The 20,563-nt window shown below is 37.0% G+C and overlaps 1 protein-coding gene across 1 annotated transcript in view; it reads right to left on the reverse strand.

Moving 5' to 3' along the window:
• Positions 1-6,993: 6,993 nt before the first annotated feature.
• Positions 6,994-20,563, reverse strand: part of ANKS1B (ankyrin repeat and sterile alpha motif domain containing 1B) — a 434,784-nt gene continuing 421,214 nt past the window's right edge. The window contains exons 24-26 of the mRNA XM_026123167.2: positions 17,957-18,094; positions 10,368-10,535; positions 6,994-8,901 (exon numbers count right to left, since the gene is read on the reverse strand). Coding sequence (XP_025978952.1) covers positions 8,791-8,901; positions 10,368-10,535; positions 17,957-18,094 — 417 coding nt within the window. The 3' untranslated portion in view covers positions 6,994-8,790. The remainder of the gene's footprint in view (positions 8,902-10,367; positions 10,536-17,956; positions 18,095-20,563) is intronic.

The following is a 20,563-nucleotide window of genomic DNA, read 5'->3' on the forward strand; positions in this document are numbered from 1 at the left end:
GCACAGATAATCTGGTAATGGTGGCATGTTAAAGGTGAAGGTATAACAGTGGTGTTCATACAATGACTGACAAAACCAGTACTTTTTTAAAGGTTAAGCCCTTTTTACTTTCCATTTGGATCAAGGGTTTTGCTCTTGTACATTCTTAGGCTTTGCTGCTTCTTTTTCTAAACCAGTTTTAGAGGCTGCTTTGGATAGGAGTAAAAAATAATAATTCTGGTATTTTTCCTTAACAACTCATAAGAGCTTGTAAACGGGTTACCTTGATCTATTCTTTCCTTTTAAAGCTGTTTATTCCCAACAGATTCTTGTTACATTAAATGAGTGAAGCCATATAACAAATACTCCAGTAATCAGGCCAGCAGTACTCAAATTATCACCAGGCAGCTCCCAATCTGTCACACATACTTACTGACTTTTTTCACAGGAATGTTTACATAATTGAAAGAAAAGATATAGAGGAAGTTAAGTCCCTTTTTTACATGGTTATATCAACTACAGTGAGATGAAAACACCCACACACTTGGCTCTGGATCTGCTTAGATATTCTTGAAAAGCAAACTTTTGTGAAATCTTTCAGCTGTGATCAAATGCAAGATGTAAGAATTAGCAGTTGTCTAGGTGCCACTGATTGTGTTCTGGTTACATATTCCTTGTATAACAGGATATCACCTCAGTCAGAGAGTTAGCGATTTGGAACCTTTCCAGTCTTCCAGCAAAGCAATTTTTGGCATAGTTGGGAACATAGATGTAACGTAGGATGTGTTACAGCTGGGAATCATTGACAGGGGTCCAAGGAGTCACAGTTCTACAGATGTGAAGAAGTATGTTAAATGAGATGCTATCTTAAATGATGTCCCTTAAAAAGAGGTGTAGAAGCTGCAGTGAAACACAGATAAATATATTCAGAGATGTCTAATATGATTTAGAGTGTAAGTTACAAATTAAAATATGCCAGCAAGTGATAGGCTAGGTGAAGCAATGAGTGAAATTATAGGCAAAGTAGTGATTTAGTATTAAAAATATGAAATTAATAAAAAGCAACTTTAGACTAGTCCATTAATCACAGTGATACAATTGTGAAATATGGTGTTGAAAAGACAGAAGTGTTTTTGTATTTGGAATAAAATGACAGAATGTATCTATCCCATATAGTTTTATCACAGGAATAGGAAGTTCATATTCTTAACAGAACAGGTGGCAAGGATGCATTTGTTAGAAATAAATCATTTTGAATTAGCAAGTCCAAACAATAAATACCAGTTTTCTATGATGGATTAGATGAAAAGCCATTTGAACCACTCCTGTTAAAATTAATCGAGACTTGACCAACTGAGAAATTTTTAAAGGGTTGTGAATCATAACTGTTCCAGTGTTTTGAAAGAGGTGACCAAGAAAACTATTCACCTGAGGTCAGTCCTGAGTAAAATAGTGCAATGGCTGATTTAGGATTATGTCATTAAATGCAATCTACTCTGGATGTCATAGAGTTTCTCTAGGCATTGCTGATTATTGTGATTTTACAGGGGTCTGTTTTTGTCAAACATTATTGGCAGATTTCTAGTTGTTCTCCGTGTGTGTGTGTGTGTTTTAAATCCAACCGTTCTGATATATGAACTTTGATTTCTTCAGCAAATTTGATTTATTTTCACATAGCATTTTGATTTAAAAGAGCTTCTATTCTATAGCACTGATAAAGAACATATTGCATTAAAATCTGGCTCACATTATTTGTCAAGCTTTTGTCTAGGCTCTATAAAACCTTTCCTGATAAAGGTTGCAGATGATACAAATTGACGAAAGAGTGAATTGCAAAGTTAAGTAGCTATCACAAAATGATGTGTGTCTGTCTTTCAACATCCAATAGCACATTTTTGTTCTCTTACAAACAAGGCATGACTGTGTCATACATAGTGGAGCTAAGAATGCCAGCAAGACCATCCTGAAAATGGTGGTATGGAAAGGAAACTGGTCGAGGTTATCCATATAACCTGCAAGGTATTTGCAGTTTTATGTAAACAGCACTTGTGGGTGTATGAAGAAAGTCTGTCTTGAAGGAGTGGGGTGGTGATCTATGTGTTTCATTGGTAAGACATCTACTAGGGTAGCGTATAAAGCTATGGTATTCATGTTTCAAAGAGGAAATGGATTCAGCCAAAATTTAAAAGAGGACCACAAAAGGTGATCCATGTGCTGGGGAAAACTCTAGCAGTGTAACGTTTAGAAGCTGAATCTGTTTTGTGAATTGGAGAGAAGGCTGAGAAGTGACCTATTAGTGAGGTGTGGGAGAAAGGCAGAATGTTTCAGCCTTGCTGACAGAAGTATGACAAGTTCAAGTGGCTGGAAGGAAAAAACTTGTGAAGTCATGTAAAGCAAGGGAATAGAGATCTGAATTTCTACTCCTCTATACAAAACTGCATCTAAACAAACCTCTTAGAAAAACATTCAGTCTCTACTTAAATGTTCCCTGCTCTTCCATGTGTTTCAAAAATTATAGTTTATAGTAAGGCTAAGATCGTTATTTCCTTGCTTTATGTCACTCATAAAAGTAGGTCCAGGAAGGACCTTAAGAGGCCTTCTGGTATGTTTCCTTGCCTCAGGTCTGCACATTATGTGCTAGGACAGTGATTGCAAAGAAATACTAAGACTCAGCTTGTGCTGATCCTTTATGAATCAGGAAGAACTTCTTTCTTGTACTGTATAATTTGGCTTCTAAATCTTTTCACTTTCCTTTTTGGAGATTGACCACTTCAGGAAATATAGTACTGAATACAGTTGGTCTGTACCTTCAGGTACTACAGGGATTCATCCTTTTGTTTTCCCAGTGCAGTTTCCTTGCAAACTTTTCTTGCATCATGTAATGACTGGACTTCTGTCTGGGAAACTGTTTTCGACAAAGTTGAATTGGCAGGGGTATTTTTCCTCATCTCTTTCTGTAGCATAGGAGACAGGTTGTCACCAGCTGGAATTACTTAGGTACTTCTCACCTAAGTGATTTCCTGCTGTGTCCTTGGATCGGGGATGATGATGGCATCTTACTAGTCTCTTCTCTTTACTTGTAGCATTCACTCTAATTTTCTAGGATTGAGGCATTTGGCCTAGTTAAGTCTTGAAGCTTGGCAGAAGTATAGCTGGGTGAAATGTAATGGCTGTGATAGAAAGGAGGTCATGCTGAATGATCTAACATTAACCTCCAATCATATACATCATTCCCAGATACTTCAGTGTTCCAGGAGATTCACTCAAATTCTAATGCAGAATTGTTAACTGTTAACATTAACATGTTAACATTAACTCAGAGTCACTGATTCCTTCCAGACAGTATGTAACAGTATAAATATATAAAGATAACTTAAAATAAAAAATACTAGTCTTTGCAACATAAATTGAAGAAATAGTGCTGACCTCAATTTTATACATTAGACATTTTTGCTTAGGACATGTCCAAGCCCTTAATTCTGCAGCTTAGCAATTATCACCCAGTAATTACAGGTCTAAGAATTAATATTGCACTGCATCTAACATGTCTTTAAAATCAGTGTGGTCTATTTCTTTTTTCCTCATGGTGTCACTATAGGATAAAGTTAATGTTCTTTGGGTATCCTCTATATTGGAGCATATTTGAATTTCCTTTAAGTCTCACTATGAATTTCTGGGGTTTCTAACATGTTTTTATAGGGGGTGGCATCAAATGCATTGCCTTGAAATACAAACATGTTCTCTCAGTCATTAATTCATCTTTAACATTGTGCATCAATTTTCTATTTTCTTTTTTAAAAGGATTTAAAATTAGCATAAACTTAGCTTTGGATAAGGATCTAGAGAATTTGGGCCATTGTTATAAGAACTTGAAGGTAGAAATTGTCTTGTGTCAAAAAAAAATCCACAAAGAAAAAGACTTATGAAAAATCTTATAACTATATGTGCTTATGATGTTAAATCTATGATATATTTTCTGTGTACGAGCAGGAAGTCTAAGGCCATCAGTCATCCTTACCTGCCTAAGGTAGTCATCCATACCTGCCTAAGCTTCACTTTTTCTTATGTGATCCCAGAGTGTTTTGAACTCAGCTTCACTGACCGATAGAAAAAGTAGCTGATCTTTTCCAAGCTCTTGGTGGCAAGAATAAAGAGTGTGTTTCATTTACATACTGCTAACAGTTTTGTTTGTCTAGTTCTTCCCATTTTACCCAGACCCACATTCTCAAAGATACCTAGATACCTGACTCCCATGGATCTCTGTGAGAGTGAAAGATACGGTAGTAGTGAATGCATATATATATTAGTTAGGACTCAAGAGAAATTTCCTTGTGGTACTGTACAGATGAGGGAGCCAATCATGGAGCTGCAGGTTTTAATTCATGCATTTTGGGCATATCCTTCCTCAGAGGCAAAGATCATAGACCTTTTCTCTGATTTCCCTCTTCTTCAGTTAGACAGCAGTGGTTGGCTGGCTGCATTCAGGATTGTAATGAGTATGAATGTGGCTGTCTAGTCAGTAGGAAGATGATCATCCATCAGTTCCACAAAATCTTTTGTCCTAGCCTCAACTCCGGCTGCAAGTGAATTTGGTGTGTTTGTTTCAGTCAGCTGAGCTTGTTACCAGCCTCCAACTGGCTTGAGTTATGAGTTAATGGGTATGAAAGTTAACTAGAACCAGTGTATTCAAGAGTGGATTTGATTGCAGCATGGCCAGGAATGTTAAGTGTTCTAGCTTAGCAAAAAGTCACTTTACCTAAAGAAGTTGTGGAGCACTAAAGAGTTACAGAACTTTTTAAAGGAGAAGCCTGAGCAATATATCACTTATGCTTCCCAGTGAGCTGAAAATCTGTCAATGTTTCAAGCTAGATGGAGTCCCTTTTTCTTCTGCTCTCTCCAGCTGGTCCTTTACATGAGATAATGGATATCTCTCAGCTAAGTGCCCCAGTTTTAGTACTAATCTGTATGCCATGTCTTTCACCTACGTGCTTGTCACTGCCACATGGTTCCTTGGTTCCTGTTTAGAGTCAATTGTTCTGTGGGCTGGTAGTTTGGGGACAGTTGAAATTACTATTTCTAGATTGTTGTCTTGATGACATCTTAGAGATCATCCTCCAGTGAGGTGTGAAGCAGGATAGCTGAACAGAAAACGTTGAAAGAAATCTAGGGCAAAATTAGGTATGAGTTCAATATCTGACATTAACTGTCTGTTCTAGTCTAGAATGGAAGATATAAACCATTTAATAGTTGGACATAGAAGTTTGTTATTTGTCTAGTGTTCTGCTTTCTTTTCCGAAGGACTGACACAACCTTCTTATGACCTTGTAATTCCCTTCACAATGGTCGTCATGTTATGGTCATGCCAGTTTTTAACGCTGAGATGTTGCAGTGAAACTGCATGTATAACATTGTGGTTCTGCAGGAGCAGCAGCCTCTCATATACTTATTGGCAGAACACCAGAACCAGGTATGTTGAGTATCTGCTTCTGCCACCTGTTAGCTGTAGCTCCTCTGGCTTTGAATAGACACCAGGCCAGGTTGGTGTAGACACCATGTATGGTCTCAAATGCAACATCTACTTTAAAAAACCCTCCAGCTCCACAATACAGAGCTTCCCCCTGGTTTCTTCAGGAGTTCCTCCAGACTTGAAGCTTTCTTCCAGCAGCTCTTTTCCCTTGTATCTTAGAGACATCACTACCCAAATGATTCTCAAAATCCTGGGTCACCCACACTTACCTTACTTTGATTCCAGTTTCTCCATCTTCTAGTGTCAAATGCAATCTACCTCCATACCATCTCTATTCTTTTGCCAGTTCCTGTCCCATAAGGCAGTTGTTACAACTACTGTTTTCACAACATCCAGATGCTCCAGTTTCTTCACATGCTCTCCTTGACTACCTCTATTTCCCTCTTACCTTGAGTAGAGATCAAGAATAGTAATTTTCTTCACTTCCTGATCTTCTGGGGTGGCTAGCTGCTCCCTATCTTCACTCTTAAGACAGACCATTGTCCCCTTATTCCTTACACTTCTACTAGGAACTTTGAAGGTAAATCAGCTGTTTTCTCTGACCAGAAAGGACTGAGGATCAGGTGATAACTGATTTTAGTGGGTTTGTGTCATGCTTGGAGAAGTCTCCTTGGATCTGCAGAAATAAATGTCAAACAATTGCCCCATAACAGAGGAGACCCTAGAGATTTTCCTCCAACTGGCTTATGCTAATATCAGTTAGTGAGGAATGAAGGTAGGGACATGTTTCCCACCAAAATCCCAGGTTTCTTCAATAGGGAAGTGCTTTACACCTGTTAGCTCTTATCTCTCCTTCCAGTTTAGCTTTGTTTGCTGTGAGGGCTTCAAAGATTCACTGCCTCACTGTCCCAAACTTTTTCTCTGCCCTTTACCCTCATTCCCTGCCCTACCAGTCTTTCCTCAGTTCCGCAGTCTCTTTTGTCCTTGCATCTCTACCAAAAAAGTTCAGCTGCTTACTGTGCCAACCTACCTGTTTGCCATCTCTTCGATGAACTTGGATCAAATTCTTCCAGTAAGTCAACAAACCTTCCTGTTGTTCCATCTCTTTTACTTCCATCTGTTGAGCTGTACAACAACCCCTGTCTCATCCTTTAATTTTAGGCGTTACTCAGCTGCATAAGAGGTGTCCCAGTCCTAAAGCTGCAGAAAATCTGGCTGCTTTATACTTTTGGTGCCTGAAGCGAACGTGTTCTAACATAACTCCCTGTGTGACTCTTACAGGGTGAGATCAAATACGGAAAGTCAGCAGTTTGGAAGTGTAATGAAGGATTAGTTAATTAAGGACTTTGACGTATGAATTTTACCATCTGTAAACAAAATCTATGTTCTAAAATAAAAAGTGTCTCCACAGCGGTGCCTGGTTTTGTGTGGGACAAGATCCAAATCCCAACGGAACTGAGGGGAGGTGGGTCCTTCACTGACTTCAGTGTCCTTTGGATCACGCCCCTTATTTCCTCTAGCAAAGAAAAACAATGCACAAAGCACGGGGACTGTACAACTTCATTTTATTTTGTGTGCTTTTATAGGATATAAATAAATGACAAAATTACAAAATTTATAACTGGAAGCCCAAGCATATTTACATAAGTGTTTGTTGCAGTGAGGCTACTATTTACTGTTCTCCTATACAATCTTCCTTTTGGTACCATATTTTTAGTGTTTTTTTTTACTGTCAGTTGACTACATACATATCAACAGTGAATAGGCAAAATATGTACAAGGAACTATTTTGTTCAAGTAAATTGAATACTGTATTAAAAGTATGTCATCACTCAGCGCTATAATTAGGTTTAACTAAACCATATACAATTATCAGGTTTAAACCAAGTTCAGTTATCCGTTTTTGGAGTTCACCAACTGATGATTCTGACTGAAAACCTCAGCTGGATAGGAAATAATAATTAAAAAAACATTAAGACAACCACACAATTTATCAATATCTCTATAATGAACTTCAAAATGATTCACAATTTGACTGGATAGAACAATATACGTTAAAATGTCATTTTTCTCCTATAGTGATATTTGTACTGTTATAATTTCAGTTCTACATAAATATACATCATGGTATTATACAAATACTCCACAGACATTAAAAAAATTAAAACACTTTAAAGAAAAATGTAAGTAAATCTTATTTAATCAAATATTAAGCAAATGCTTAACTATTTTGTTTCATGAAAACATTTTTATTACTTTGGAATTTTTTTCTTTTTCTTGCTATTTTTACTTAGAAAATGTTTTGCACTAGATTTTATCAACACTCTTCCAAACAAGTTTTCTGTGACAGAAATCTTGATAGCAAAATTCATAGTTTTGATTTTTTTAGAACCACTGAGATTATTTTTTAAAATACTAGTAGAATTCATGGCTATAGCAATGTTGAACTGCATAAACTATATGTAGGTGCAGTAGAATGACCATTCCACTTTCATTCCAGACTGATCACATGAAACATCCCGTGCACTGATGCTACAACTTTTATAGTTTTTATAATGCTGCAATAGCAGTGGTTTAATTAACTTTAAAATAAACAATATTTTTCATAATTAATCTGGCTTCCTTTCCATAAATATTCCTATGTTTTCCTATAGTACTTCTTTTCCATAAAAATATCTAATAAAAGAAATGTTCTCTGTGCATTATTAATACCTTTTTATAACCATTCATAAAACTCTGATCCTTTGTCACAATGCAAGAGGCTTCTATTTCTGTAGAGGATCAAAGGACACCAAGGATTACATATAAAACCAGCGCACATAGAAATCAGGGTACCTAATTTCTTGTCACTTCAATGAGTTCTTTATTCAATACAGTAGTTATTAATGAATTCAGTGGTTTCACAAATACTCTATTTATTAATTCTGGTTCTATTTCAATTAAAAACTGCCAAGATTTAAATAAAAAACCAATCAAATATTCTACTCATAGGCAGCATTACTGTTAGTTTAGAGACCTTTTGTTTTTTAAAAAGTAGAATTCTAAAATAAGAAACCAAAGAAAGCACTGTGGCAGCCACAAGGGAGAACCGCAGGAAAAATAATTTTTCTCACTCCTCTTGTAGACTGTAATTTGAAAAGTCTTCATATAGTGTCATTCTTCTGTCAGTGCTGCAGGAAGAAGAACATCACCAGAAATGACTATCAGCCTTTTTGTTAGTTACAAGGCCACTCATACGGTGCAGTCTTCCTCTCTGCTGGATTGAAACGTTGCCATAAAGGAAAGGCTGTGCTGTGACTGCTTGGAGTGCAAGGCACAACAAGGAACAGGGGCTCAGTTTTGTATCAGAAAATTGTAGTTTCATACTTGGTATTAATGCCTCTTTTGGCTTCTTGTCCAGGTTCAACAATCCATGGTAGATTTGCAAGAGTCTTTTGTTCGGATGGATCTATCTGCTTTAAAGCAAAGGCAAACAGATGGGTTACCATTTCTGTGCACAGTGTTTCTAGCAGAAGCTTTTTCTTTAAACAATTTAATAGAATACAGAACAAATCCTATATCAGTGGAGTCCCTTTTTAAAATCTACAACAGTCAGTGCAGTGGTCTCCACTCCTGTGTACCTATGGTTGCCCTCTTTCTACTGTTTGGATCAGAGCTGTGTCTACTCCCCAAACTATAGGGCATCATAGTTAGGTAAAACTATGTTTAAAGCTACCTTTGATCCTGAGAAGTCCTTTTAATGTTGAGACAGATGATGGCATCAGTAATCAGGAAATATTCTTTCTTAAAATTTTATGTATGAAGATTCTGAGGGGATGGATTACACAGCGTACAGTCATGTTTTTTCCATTTCCTCTCATCCAATAAGTATCACAGAGTATGATTCTCATTTTATATCCAGTGATTATGATACAGCATGCAGTCATTTTTCCCATTCCCCTCCCAAATCACACTGTGCCTATATTCTCACTTGACATAAAATAGTTTTCATAATCTTTTGAAAAATGCTGTCATAAAATAGTATTTCTCTGTCATTTATGCACTTCAGGATGGCATTTTAATTTGAGACAATTAATGTGTTGGCTCCAGCTACGTGGGATTCTTGGGAATTTGAGATTCCAAAGAAAATATTGAAAAGGTAGGTTGAATCCTAGAGAAAGGACAGTTTTGAAACAGGAGAGTCTGCTGAAGGTCAAAAAAATAAAAAGGGCAAGAAAAGAAGTTGATAGTGAGACAATAGGATCATTGTAAATTGATCTGGATTTGTAATCTGACTAGGATTCATAGTTTGGCAATCTTATCTAAACCAAACTTCAGAATTTGTGAGATACTGATTTGCGTACGCAGCGATCACGTACCAGATCAGCTAGAAGGCTTTTTTAGGCATGTGGTCTCTGTACTTATCTATAGAAGATTGTTTTTTAAATCTAATTACCAACTGGAGATATTTATGATAAAAATTCATATATCAAAACTAAGCATAAGATTTTCAGAAATAGCTTCGTACATGAATTAATGCGTAAGTGTGGTACTGATTTTATTTCTTGATTCAATCTCAGGGAAGTCAATGGAACTGAACATTTTAGAAGTATGCACTGACTGTGATCTTCAGCACTTAAAAAAGCATAATACATTGGAATTGGACTGAATCAATGAAATCTCTGCAGTAACTATAAAAGACCATGCACGACACTAGCCAGGCAATTTCTTAAACTGAAAGAATCTGAAACGAGCAGATTTCCAGATGGCTGATCATGCTGTAGTGACACAACTCTGCCGACTTTGAGGTGCTAAGCACAGGTGGCAGACACGGACCCTTTCTGACTGAACAGGTATATTAATTTATACAACTTTACATATATAAACTCTTACTGTATAGCTGAATTTCATTTTTTTGCATGCACCACTACTTTCTACTTACCACAGACTTCCGAATACTAACACGTGGTTTTGGAATAGGTTTGGAGGGTTTATTTTCAAAGCTTTCTGGAAGGGTTGAAGAATGGCCCCCTTTTCGTGCTTGTAGTGCCAGCTGATAGGCCACCTCAAATGCTTGTCCTAGTGTAAGAATGATTTCATATGCTAAATTCTGGAAAAAAAAACCCAATAACATTTAAAATTAGCATTAGGTTGAATTATTGTCAGGTACAAGAGGAGAGGTAGTACTGCCTATAGCAGTGATTTTTAATGTAAGTAATTAAAAACAAACCAATGGTAACTTGCTAAGTCTCTACAGTGTTTAACATCTCTCACTTGATTTCTTTTTGATCAAGGGCAATCTAAAAGTAATTTATTGTAGTGAAAATAATTGCTTCTAAAAACTTTAAAACCATTGTCTTGCTAAACTTGAAAACAGTAGTGGGTGGATGTCATCTCTTTTTAGAACAAGTGCATTAATCCCACATCCTCCCCAGCTCACCTTGTATCCCCTGCTCTCAGGATACCACCCATCTTGCACTATTGCACGTCTTTGATGTTTCACCTAGCTTTAGTTCAGACCTGCTCTGGGGCTGACCTGTCCTCCTCCAGAGTTGCCAGTCTGATGCACTGCTTCCCATCTCATGTTTCAGAGCACTCTGTGCTCTACTGACACCGAGCAGCAAAGGAAATGGATTACTCTGCAGCTTCAGTGTGGGATTTCCAAAAAGGTAAAAGGCAAATGTGAGAAGTGCATGCTCCACTTTGTGGATGCACTGCACCTATGCATGCATGAAAGTAAATGCTCCGCTTTCTCACGGTTATGTTTTTTAGAACTAAAAAAGATTGAGCTTAAGCTGGCATGTCAGAGTATTCTTGTAAGCTTGAGGAGTTCATGTGTATTTCTGTAGAAGTCAGGTTCTTCAAGAAGACAACCAGTTTGGTGGTCTTAAGAATACTTTAGATTCTTGTTAGATGTATGGAAAATACCCTGTTAAAGGGTTTAAAAAACATGAATGATGAACCAGAGAGTCAGTATGAATGCTTTTTCAGTGCAGTTTTACATCAACTAAAAAGCAGCTGTGAGTTTCCAGTTTGACCAAAATCCAAATCTCAAGTGAAATTCTATGGTAATTTTTGGTTTGGGGTTTTGTTTTAGTATTTTTATTCATAGGCTTCTACACACTTTCCAATAACATTTCAAACCCCTGCAGAGCAAATGCAAGCCTTCAAGCTTGCTTTCTTTGTTCTGTCCTGCAGTCTCCCTAGAGTAATCCATAAATGTCTTCGATGTAATTTACAAGTTAGCCCCTCCTTCCTGATCCTCTGTAGACCTTAGATTGGAAGCCGTTGTGTATTACTTTGAAACTATGCGAAACTCTTAAAGTTCCCACATGCTCTTGACGTAATTTCAGATGTAGCAGTTTTAAAGTGAGGTATCTTTTTAGCTACTCAAGTGTAAGTGTTGAGTTTGCAACAAGCCAGAAAGTTATGCAAGATACACAGAACTATAGCATCCACTCTTTAGTAGTTACAGTTAAAAGGATAAGCATCTTATTTCATGCTATACACTGTAGTTTCACTATAGTCATGAAGAAATTCCATCCCTTTGTTATCACACATGTATGCTTAGAAAGAATAGGCTCAATTCAGTAGTTTAGCTCATTATAAAAGCTTCTTACAAAGGTGCCAACTCTGGTTTGTGTTAGGTCAGACAGAGAAACAACTATACTTCCCACTGGGATATGCTCAGCTGTTAAGACTGCACTCATGACAGTGAGCTATGCAAAGTTTCATAGCTTTCCAAATTAAAATGTCTGCCTGATTTGATAGCAGTAGTCTCCAAATTCTCTCTCCTTTAATTTGAGGAAACGGTCCGGGATTGGGAAACACTAAGAATGCAGTTTGCCAGTGGAGTCATGAATGAAAGGCTAAAGAGACTATTATGATAAAGTGGTGTGCCTTTTAGCAAAACACTGGTCATGGAATAAAGAGCAATTCAGTATAATCGTTAAAAATGTACAAAATAGTATTGTTTGAAATGGAGTGTATGTACTAATAGCACAAGAATATTACTTTAGAGACATCTTAATCTGCTGTCATGACAATAAGACGGTAGCACCACGCGATTATCTGCAGTGGATGCTATTATTGATAAGGAATACATCAACAGGACAGCCACTGGAATAACGGCTTGGATAAAAAGCAGATTGTAATACTAGTAGGACTGAGAGAAAGCACCATCCAGTATGGCACACAAAAAGGTCTCTGGGAGACAGGCCTGAAAAATTCTGAGATAAGAGTAAAAAAAGCAGAGAGTTTGCCATATAAAGACATAAGCAGTGTAGTCTGGAGCTTCTCCCTTGTCAGAAGTTACTATGATTTGTTTTCTTGTGTAGCCTGTAAAATGAGAAAAATAGGCACGTCTGAAGCCTGATAACTACTGGAAACATATAAATGTTTCTGTGGTTAATAAATATTTTGAAATATAACATATTCTAAATGTAAACTGAACTAGAATTTGTACATAAACTTTATACATTATGTACTGTTGTAGAGCTTTGAAGAGGTGAAGTGTGCAAACAGAGGTAAGGAAGGCTTTAGAATCATCTCTTTCAAAATGTAAAACAGTTATCTGCAACACTGTATTTGAAAAAAAAGAGAAGCAAATAAGTTTGTTTTGAGAGATTTCTCATGTGCAGTACTAGGGCAGGAATATGAAGATCATGTTTACATGCTTTCTGATCAGGGCATACTGGAGAGGTAAGAGTGGGATTCCATTGGGGCTTGGAGAGGAAAACAAAACCACAAAAACCATATTGGAAATTCTTCTGATGCTCTGAGGAAAATATTTGAATTTTACATATGACACAAAAAGAAGGAGAGAAACAGGTCTGTCTCCTGGACGTAGGTTCAGCACAAAAGTTGTAGATCCCTTGATAATTGTGGAAGACATTTAGCCCTACAGCACCCCACAAGCTCCTTGGAAAGGAAGCAAAACTGCTAGAACCACGGTGCTTCCCAGCGCTGCTCCAGTCCTCTCCCTCCCTCTGCACGGCAGAGGAGTAAGCTAACTCCTACAAGCAACAATTTCTGTGGTATGAGAAACTGAGGTCAATTGCCTTGTTTGCGATGTAATGTTACAATTCAACGCCCAAGTGCCAGCTGGAGTCAGTATTCTTCTGCCACTTTAATTCGGTCAGTCTATAACAATGGCTAATTGTTTTGTTACATTTTAACTGATTTTTTCTTTTTTTTAACTGCAGAAGTCGCTAGTGTAAGAAAGATGCAGCAGGCACTCTTCTTCATTATATTTTCATGCTTCTGTAAGGCTATGTTGCAGCTTCAAGAATATTTTAAGACACAGGATAAGACTGCTAATTTTTGTCTTTCATCTATAAAAACTAAAATGTCACTTGTGAAGGATTTTTGGGGAAAGTTAACTTTTTGCCTCTTTTAAAATGCGCTTCGGGTATAATGAGGACTGTACAGGTTTCTGCTTTTACTTAATGATTTTTTTTCCTTTAAAATCAATGTCAAATCTAGTCTTTTTTGAAGGCTGAATTTGCTGAAGAGGCTTCCTTTGGGGTCTCACAGATGATTAATGTGAGCTACCTACCACATCTGATGTGTGGGAATGTCAGTTAGGACTGTGTTCAAGGTACTGAACTTAAAATCCCTGTTGGAAAAACCAAGCAGAACAGGGTGGATGGAATCTAAATGGGAAAAATCTAAAAATCCCATCCCCGTTCAAAATTACAGTCTCCTGGGACATAATCATTTGCCTAACTCTTAGCCATAATAGAGTCTTCAAGGCCAAATAATGAGGATTTCTACTACAAAAGCAAAAGAGGAAGGACAAATTACTTACTATTAACTGGAGTTCTTTGAGATGCATAGTCGACAAACATATACATTTACACAGTAAATACTTTATTCCTTCAGACCAGAAAACTTTTTTTTGGTGGGGGGGGGGAGGGGGGGTTTAGAAAGGACATGTGTCTGCCCTCTCTAATGTGTGAACTTTTGGGCATTCAAGGAAGAAAGATGTATGGAGAGATCACGTCTACGATTTGCTTGTAACAGCTGTGGACTCCTGGGTTGCATGAGACTCCCATGAACAGACAGTCCTGCAACTTAAGTTCCTGATCCGTTCTCCATCTGGATTTATGACAGTGGCAGATGGTACACTTCTGAATCCAACCCTGTCTTCAAACGTGGCACCGAAAGCTATTTTCTATGCAACAGGAGGACAGAATCAAGCCTTTAGAGTGGGCCTTTCAAGCCACTGAAAAAGCCATGGATGGAGACTAGACATACAGGGGGGCATCATCTGCCCATGAGCTGAAGGTTCCCTGTAGCTAAGTGTGCTCCATCTCAAGGAGGCTGCTGGGGAGAACTGAAATGTTTTCACACATGCTCTGTCTCTCATGCCCTGGAGATGGTAGTGTCTGAGCATGCTCTCTGTGGCTACTGCAAAGGAAAGAAGTTCTCTGCTTTGTGGTGGTGGAGATGCCACACTGACCCTGCCTGGATGACCATGTGAAGAGAGATGAGTTTTCAACAACTTTTTTTTAAAGTTCCCTAAACTACTGGAAGAAGACAATAAACAGAAATTTTGAGACCCGAAGGCATTTACTTTTTCTTCTCTGTTAAATATGGGTAATAGCAGTTCCTAATTCTCCTATCCAGCATAAATCTGTCCAATGACAGACAGAAGGATACAGAAAGGAAGAAAAGTCTTTGTGTTATACAGATCACCAGTCTAATCCTTGATGTGAACAAGAATAGAAATTGCTCCAATTTATGCCAGCTGCATTCTATTCATAGATGTGTCAGGCAGTGAGGGAATACCTGATCAAAATTACTTTGGATGTCTCTCACATGTGAACCGGAGTTTGGTATAGGAACTGTTAGGATAGTTCGTTTATCCAGAGGAAGTTCTTCCCTGGCAGTTTTAGCTCTGCTTTACATAAGTGAATGAAAGTGAAGTGGATTTCAAATATTGATCAATAAATCCTCTTCTTCCCCCAATCCTCCTCCTCTTAAATATTCTTGATATTCCTGATGTTTTTGGAATTTTGATTATAGAATTACAACTTTGCATAGGGAAGCTGAATGTACAGTCACAGCACTGTTTTATTAGTAAGCTGGATGATCAGGCTACATAAAAGTGTTAGACTTTAAATAGAAAATTTAATCTACTGTATGCTTATGTTCTGAATATCTAGCTGTTTTTCCTGGAGCTTGAATTTGCATCAGAAGTGTTAGATCCCGAGAAATAAAACAACATAAAAAAGAGCATATTTGAATAGGCAACACCCCACTGAGGATTATGTAGCAGGAGAACACTATGTTAAGACAGTTAGACATTAAACTATCTGTATTGCTTAAAATAGCCATTAAGAGTGCTTGGGGGTATTAAACACTGCTCGTAAGGTATGGGAAGTGAGCAAAATGTTAGAATTATTTCAATCCCTACTCTTTCCTTGCCAAGCAAGGAGAAAATGAATTTCATCTACTATACCTGGGTCTGTTTGTGTGTGGCTATTAGACTTATAAATAAAAATGCAATATTCTCAGTCAAATTAGGTTATTTCTCCCGATCCATTTAAATATTCCTTAATAGTTTCCATCAGTCTCATTTTAGTTGCTTCATTTTTCACTAATATCTATCTAATGTAACATCTTTTTGACTGTGGTCTATCAACTTTTAATACAATTTAAACGAAAGAACTCAAAAAATTCCTTCTAACCTACCTTCCAGAATATTTATTTTTTAAACTCTCCTATATGTCATTACTCTACAATGCTGTTTCCTCAGTCACAAATAAAAAGCCTATTTATTTTTGATCTAGCTTATTTATATTCATGTAAGCATGTTTCAAGAATTCATGCATTGTACTATATTAAAATATTTTTAACTTTCAATATTATTTTAAATTTCTCTTGTGTTTAACTCAAATGGTATCAGGCAAGCATTCGCAAACTTTTTGGACAATCAGCCCTCTTAGTCCAAAAATTTAGAGCCTCTAGCCATTTCACCAAATTTAGTTGGGAACCATACGACTGATTAATTGGCACGTGTTCATGGTTTCTTGAGACACTAGCAGTCTGTGTAGCACCATTTGAGAAGCATAAATGTAAGATGAACTCAGTAATTTTCTACCAAAATAATAGGAGAGTTAAGGACTTTTGCTGAAATAACATTTCTGAGATTTTTAAGGCAAAAAGGGGTTGAGGGTTGAAACAAGACAGTAAGAATTGTAGCTTGAACTGGCTATTTTCAAAACAAACACAATCCATTTTCAAAAGTCAAAGGTGCTGCTAAAATAAAATTTCCCAAAAGTCCGTATCTGCATTATTGGTTAAGCTAAAACTCCCACTGACATGACAAACAGGCAGCAGAGCAGAACAGAGAGGCCACCTAATAATATATTGTTACTATTTACAGGGTTATCTTTTATACAAAAACACATAGAGGACAACATTCCACACAGATCTTTTCAGATGTTTCAAATGTCTTGAGATTCACTGTGGTAACCAAACTTCCCCGGGACTTCTTGAGATATGTAATTAGCTATCTGTGTGCTGTCCTCTTTGATAAATCTATAAAAGTTTCACTTCTCTGGTTAAAATAAATAAAATATAGTTAATACAGAATTGTTCATATATTCTCTCATATATGAATTGTTCATATATCTCATATATGGCAGTTTCATACCATCAGATTTCCAGTTTGTTCAATATAATGTCAAAAAGTCTAAATAAAACATTTTGGAAGATGTTTGAGTTGTTAGGACTGATCCAGCTAAACACTGAAACTCAGAAAACCACAGGGCTAAGAAATCTGAAGAAACCACTCACTGTGATAACATCTGATCCCTGGTCCAGAAGGCCACTATAAGCAGTCCACATCTGCTTCGTGAATGTGGACTGTGCCCACACTTAGAAGATCCCCCTAAGAAAGCATCCGGCCCTCTCCCCACTCCAGTTCAGCCGATTGTTTCTCCCCCGCCATGCTGGTTAGCATGGGGCAGGCACATGAGGGTAAAAGCCAGAAAGCTGGAAACCTCCAAACTAGCCTTTCGCTGACTATGCAGGTAATAATACATATTCTGAAATGCAGGACAGCCTGTAGACCCAGTTTAAGCTAGTTCCTGGGTCTACTACTTGGCAGGCTTGAGCATTGTATATAATGCATAAGAGGCCACTTGTTTGCAGAAAACAGAGCATAGTGCTGGGATTTCAGAATGGGTAGCCAAACTTGTTTTTTTAACAACTTATTGCAAGGCAATTGCCTGTAGTTTAGGTTAGAAGAATTGTGTGTCAAGGCTTTTACGGAAAGCTACTTGCTAATTTTACAGTCAACAGCTGAGACTACAGCTGAATTATTTCAGATGGGAAATGAGCTCTTACCAAGGAAAATCTTTGCTTTTCTCTCAAAATGTCCCATTACTATTCATATTAGATTAGTCTTTTTGTGTATTAAATGAATGATACCTTCTATTAACCACCATTTACCCTGAAAATGTTTTAATAGAAACAGTGATTCACAAAGAACTATTAAATAAGTATCTTCTATAAACTGACCACATCAAACGCAGTGAATACATGGCAGTAGTGGTGATTAGTCTTCAAGTCTTTAGTGATGTACGCAAATGTAGAAAGGTCTTCAGGGTCTTGTGCAGCACAGGAAATGTTACGGATTTCATGTTCAGCAATAATATTCTGTTTAAAAAAAATATTTTCAATCAATTTGGGAATTAAATGTAGACGAGCCTTAAAAGCTGTGTTTTCAGATTTGAGTTTATATTCAGCTGCTGTGCTGAAACTTTCTTAGTAAGAAGAGATTTAACACTCCCCACGTGTGATCTTACACAGATCACTGGAATTCTGACCCTCTCCAATGAGATCTACAATTGATGACAATCTGAGAGAAAACTACTATGCTCTAGAGTCTTCCTGCTTGTCTTTCAAATTACAGTTTTATTCAGCATCTTGTGACAAAGAGACATATTTCCTAGCATACAGCTGTAACCAGTGTTTCAGAATATTATATCAGCATCTTCTGATGCTGCTGGTTTTGTGTCTAGCGAGCACTACATGATACTGTTTCAGTCTACTGATAGGCTCTGGTAAAACCCTAGAGGCTCAATATCCAAGCATTTGCACATGGTATTGGAAGAAATTCGGCTATCATCTTTCAAGAAAAAACAACTTTACTTAAAATTTCAATTATAATTATAATTGAAACCCAGAGCTCTTAAAAGACTTCTGTTTGGTAAAAAGATCACTACAGAAGGATTTGGCAGTTTTTCTCCACTTACTGACAACAGCATCCTGTAAGAGAGGTGTAGAAAAATTAAACTGTTCATGCACCAAGCAACACTACTTGCAACAGCCAGTGTAAGCTATAGCATACTATTGAGATAAAGGTGGGGCAGGTCTGTCCAATGGAAGAAAAAAAAGCTATCTAAAGCTTTGGAGAAAATTATGAATATTCATTACATATAATACTGATATGTAATTATTGTGTTTAGGCCAAAGGAACCATGAAGCCAGAGAGAAGATACCACAAACTGGCTTATGATTAGGCCTTGATTCAGCAATACAAACATTTCAAATGACTTATTCAAATAGAGGAATGATTCATTGAATATGAATTTCCTCAGAGGTTAGCTTATACACTTTTCTGAATTGTGGCCTTACTGACTGTAACTGAGGCTTTTCCCCCCAAAAAACAAAAAGAACGAGTCTGCTGCAGTATGACATCTCTATTGCACCAAAGAACACATGACATCTGTAGTGGCACAGTCCCTGAGATCTGTGATTTGCTGTTGCCTTAGTGGCATCTGTTCAAATTTAAACAGTCTCTGAGTATCTCCGTTTTTCCCCACCCCTGTCTTTTCTTTCCCACCTTCTCTCCTCCCCCTCTTTTTTTTGAAGAAAAGGAAATGTGTGCAACTAAGTCACTCAAGATGCTTTACCATATCTTCCTTCATTTGCTAAGTGGCAACTTCCCCCCCTTGTATGTAGGTTTCAAGATTTCTAAAAGATATATTAATATCTAATTGGAGAAATAATGGCTTAGGAAAATCTTTAAAAAAAAAAAAAATCCATATTTCAAACTGTGGTAAAACCAAGATAAGGAAACCGTTACTGAAGACATGAAATAATCCTCTTATTCTTAAATTGTTGCAACATATTTGCTTATTTCTGTTTAATGCGTTATTCATAAAAATGACAAAATCAGTACTTATATTTCAATGGATGCCAATATATAAAGATACTTATACTCTCTGGTTAACAATCATTGTTTTTTTATGTTACTTTAAACATTTTATTTTCTTTGTTCTCACTTTGATAACTTTTACCCTCAATAAAGATTTTGATGAGAATTACAATTATACCAAAACCAGGGATATAGCTGTAATGTATCATCATTGATGTTGTGTTCATAATGTAGTTTAAAGAGGAGAAAGAAGTAAAGCTTGGAAAGTCTTAAAATCATGCTAAATATTTATGCCAAATCATGAGCCACAAAGTAGTCAACTGATTTTATGCAGTGTATGTGGAAAGAGCTCAGCTATTTTGAAAGGTTTCCTAAGTGATCAGGGTCAAAGGACACAGGGTTTTGTACTTTAGTCAGAATTTACACAGATTATTTTAATGTTTTAACTTTGAATAGTATGAAGTTTGGAAACATATCCATATCCAGTTTGTTTTGAATAAAATAAAGTGTACCTCAAATTAATCTTGTGGTTGAAAACTAGTAGTGAAATTACCCTAGCTTCTGTGCAATATCCTCTGTGAACTCCTTTAAAAATTATGTTTTCAGTGCATGCAGTTACTGTTTCCTAAGGTCACTACTCCAGTAGAACCACAGTCTTATTCCGTAGAAATTAAAAGGCTATGAACTGGTTTGCTGTTCTGGGTATGCTTCTTAGGCATTGACCAACAATATAAGACCAGTTAAGGTCACTCTAAGAATTGTCACTCAGTTTGTCAAGAGGAACCTCCAGAGCTTCTGAAACAGCAGGGAAAGTAGAAGTCAGTTTTGGTTCTGCCAAGGAAATACCTTTGAGAGTTCAGATTTTTGATAAGCAGCCTACATTGCTTGCCTACATTGTGTCAGACAACCCCCCTTCTTGCAGAAATAGCCCAGAAGTTAGGGTTAGATGTGACCAAGAGAAAATT

Source organism: Dromaius novaehollandiae, chromosome 1 (genome assembly GCF_036370855.1).
Source record: "Dromaius novaehollandiae isolate bDroNov1 chromosome 1, bDroNov1.hap1, whole genome shotgun sequence".
NCBI lineage: Eukaryota > Metazoa > Chordata > Aves > Casuariiformes > Dromaiidae > Dromaius > Dromaius novaehollandiae.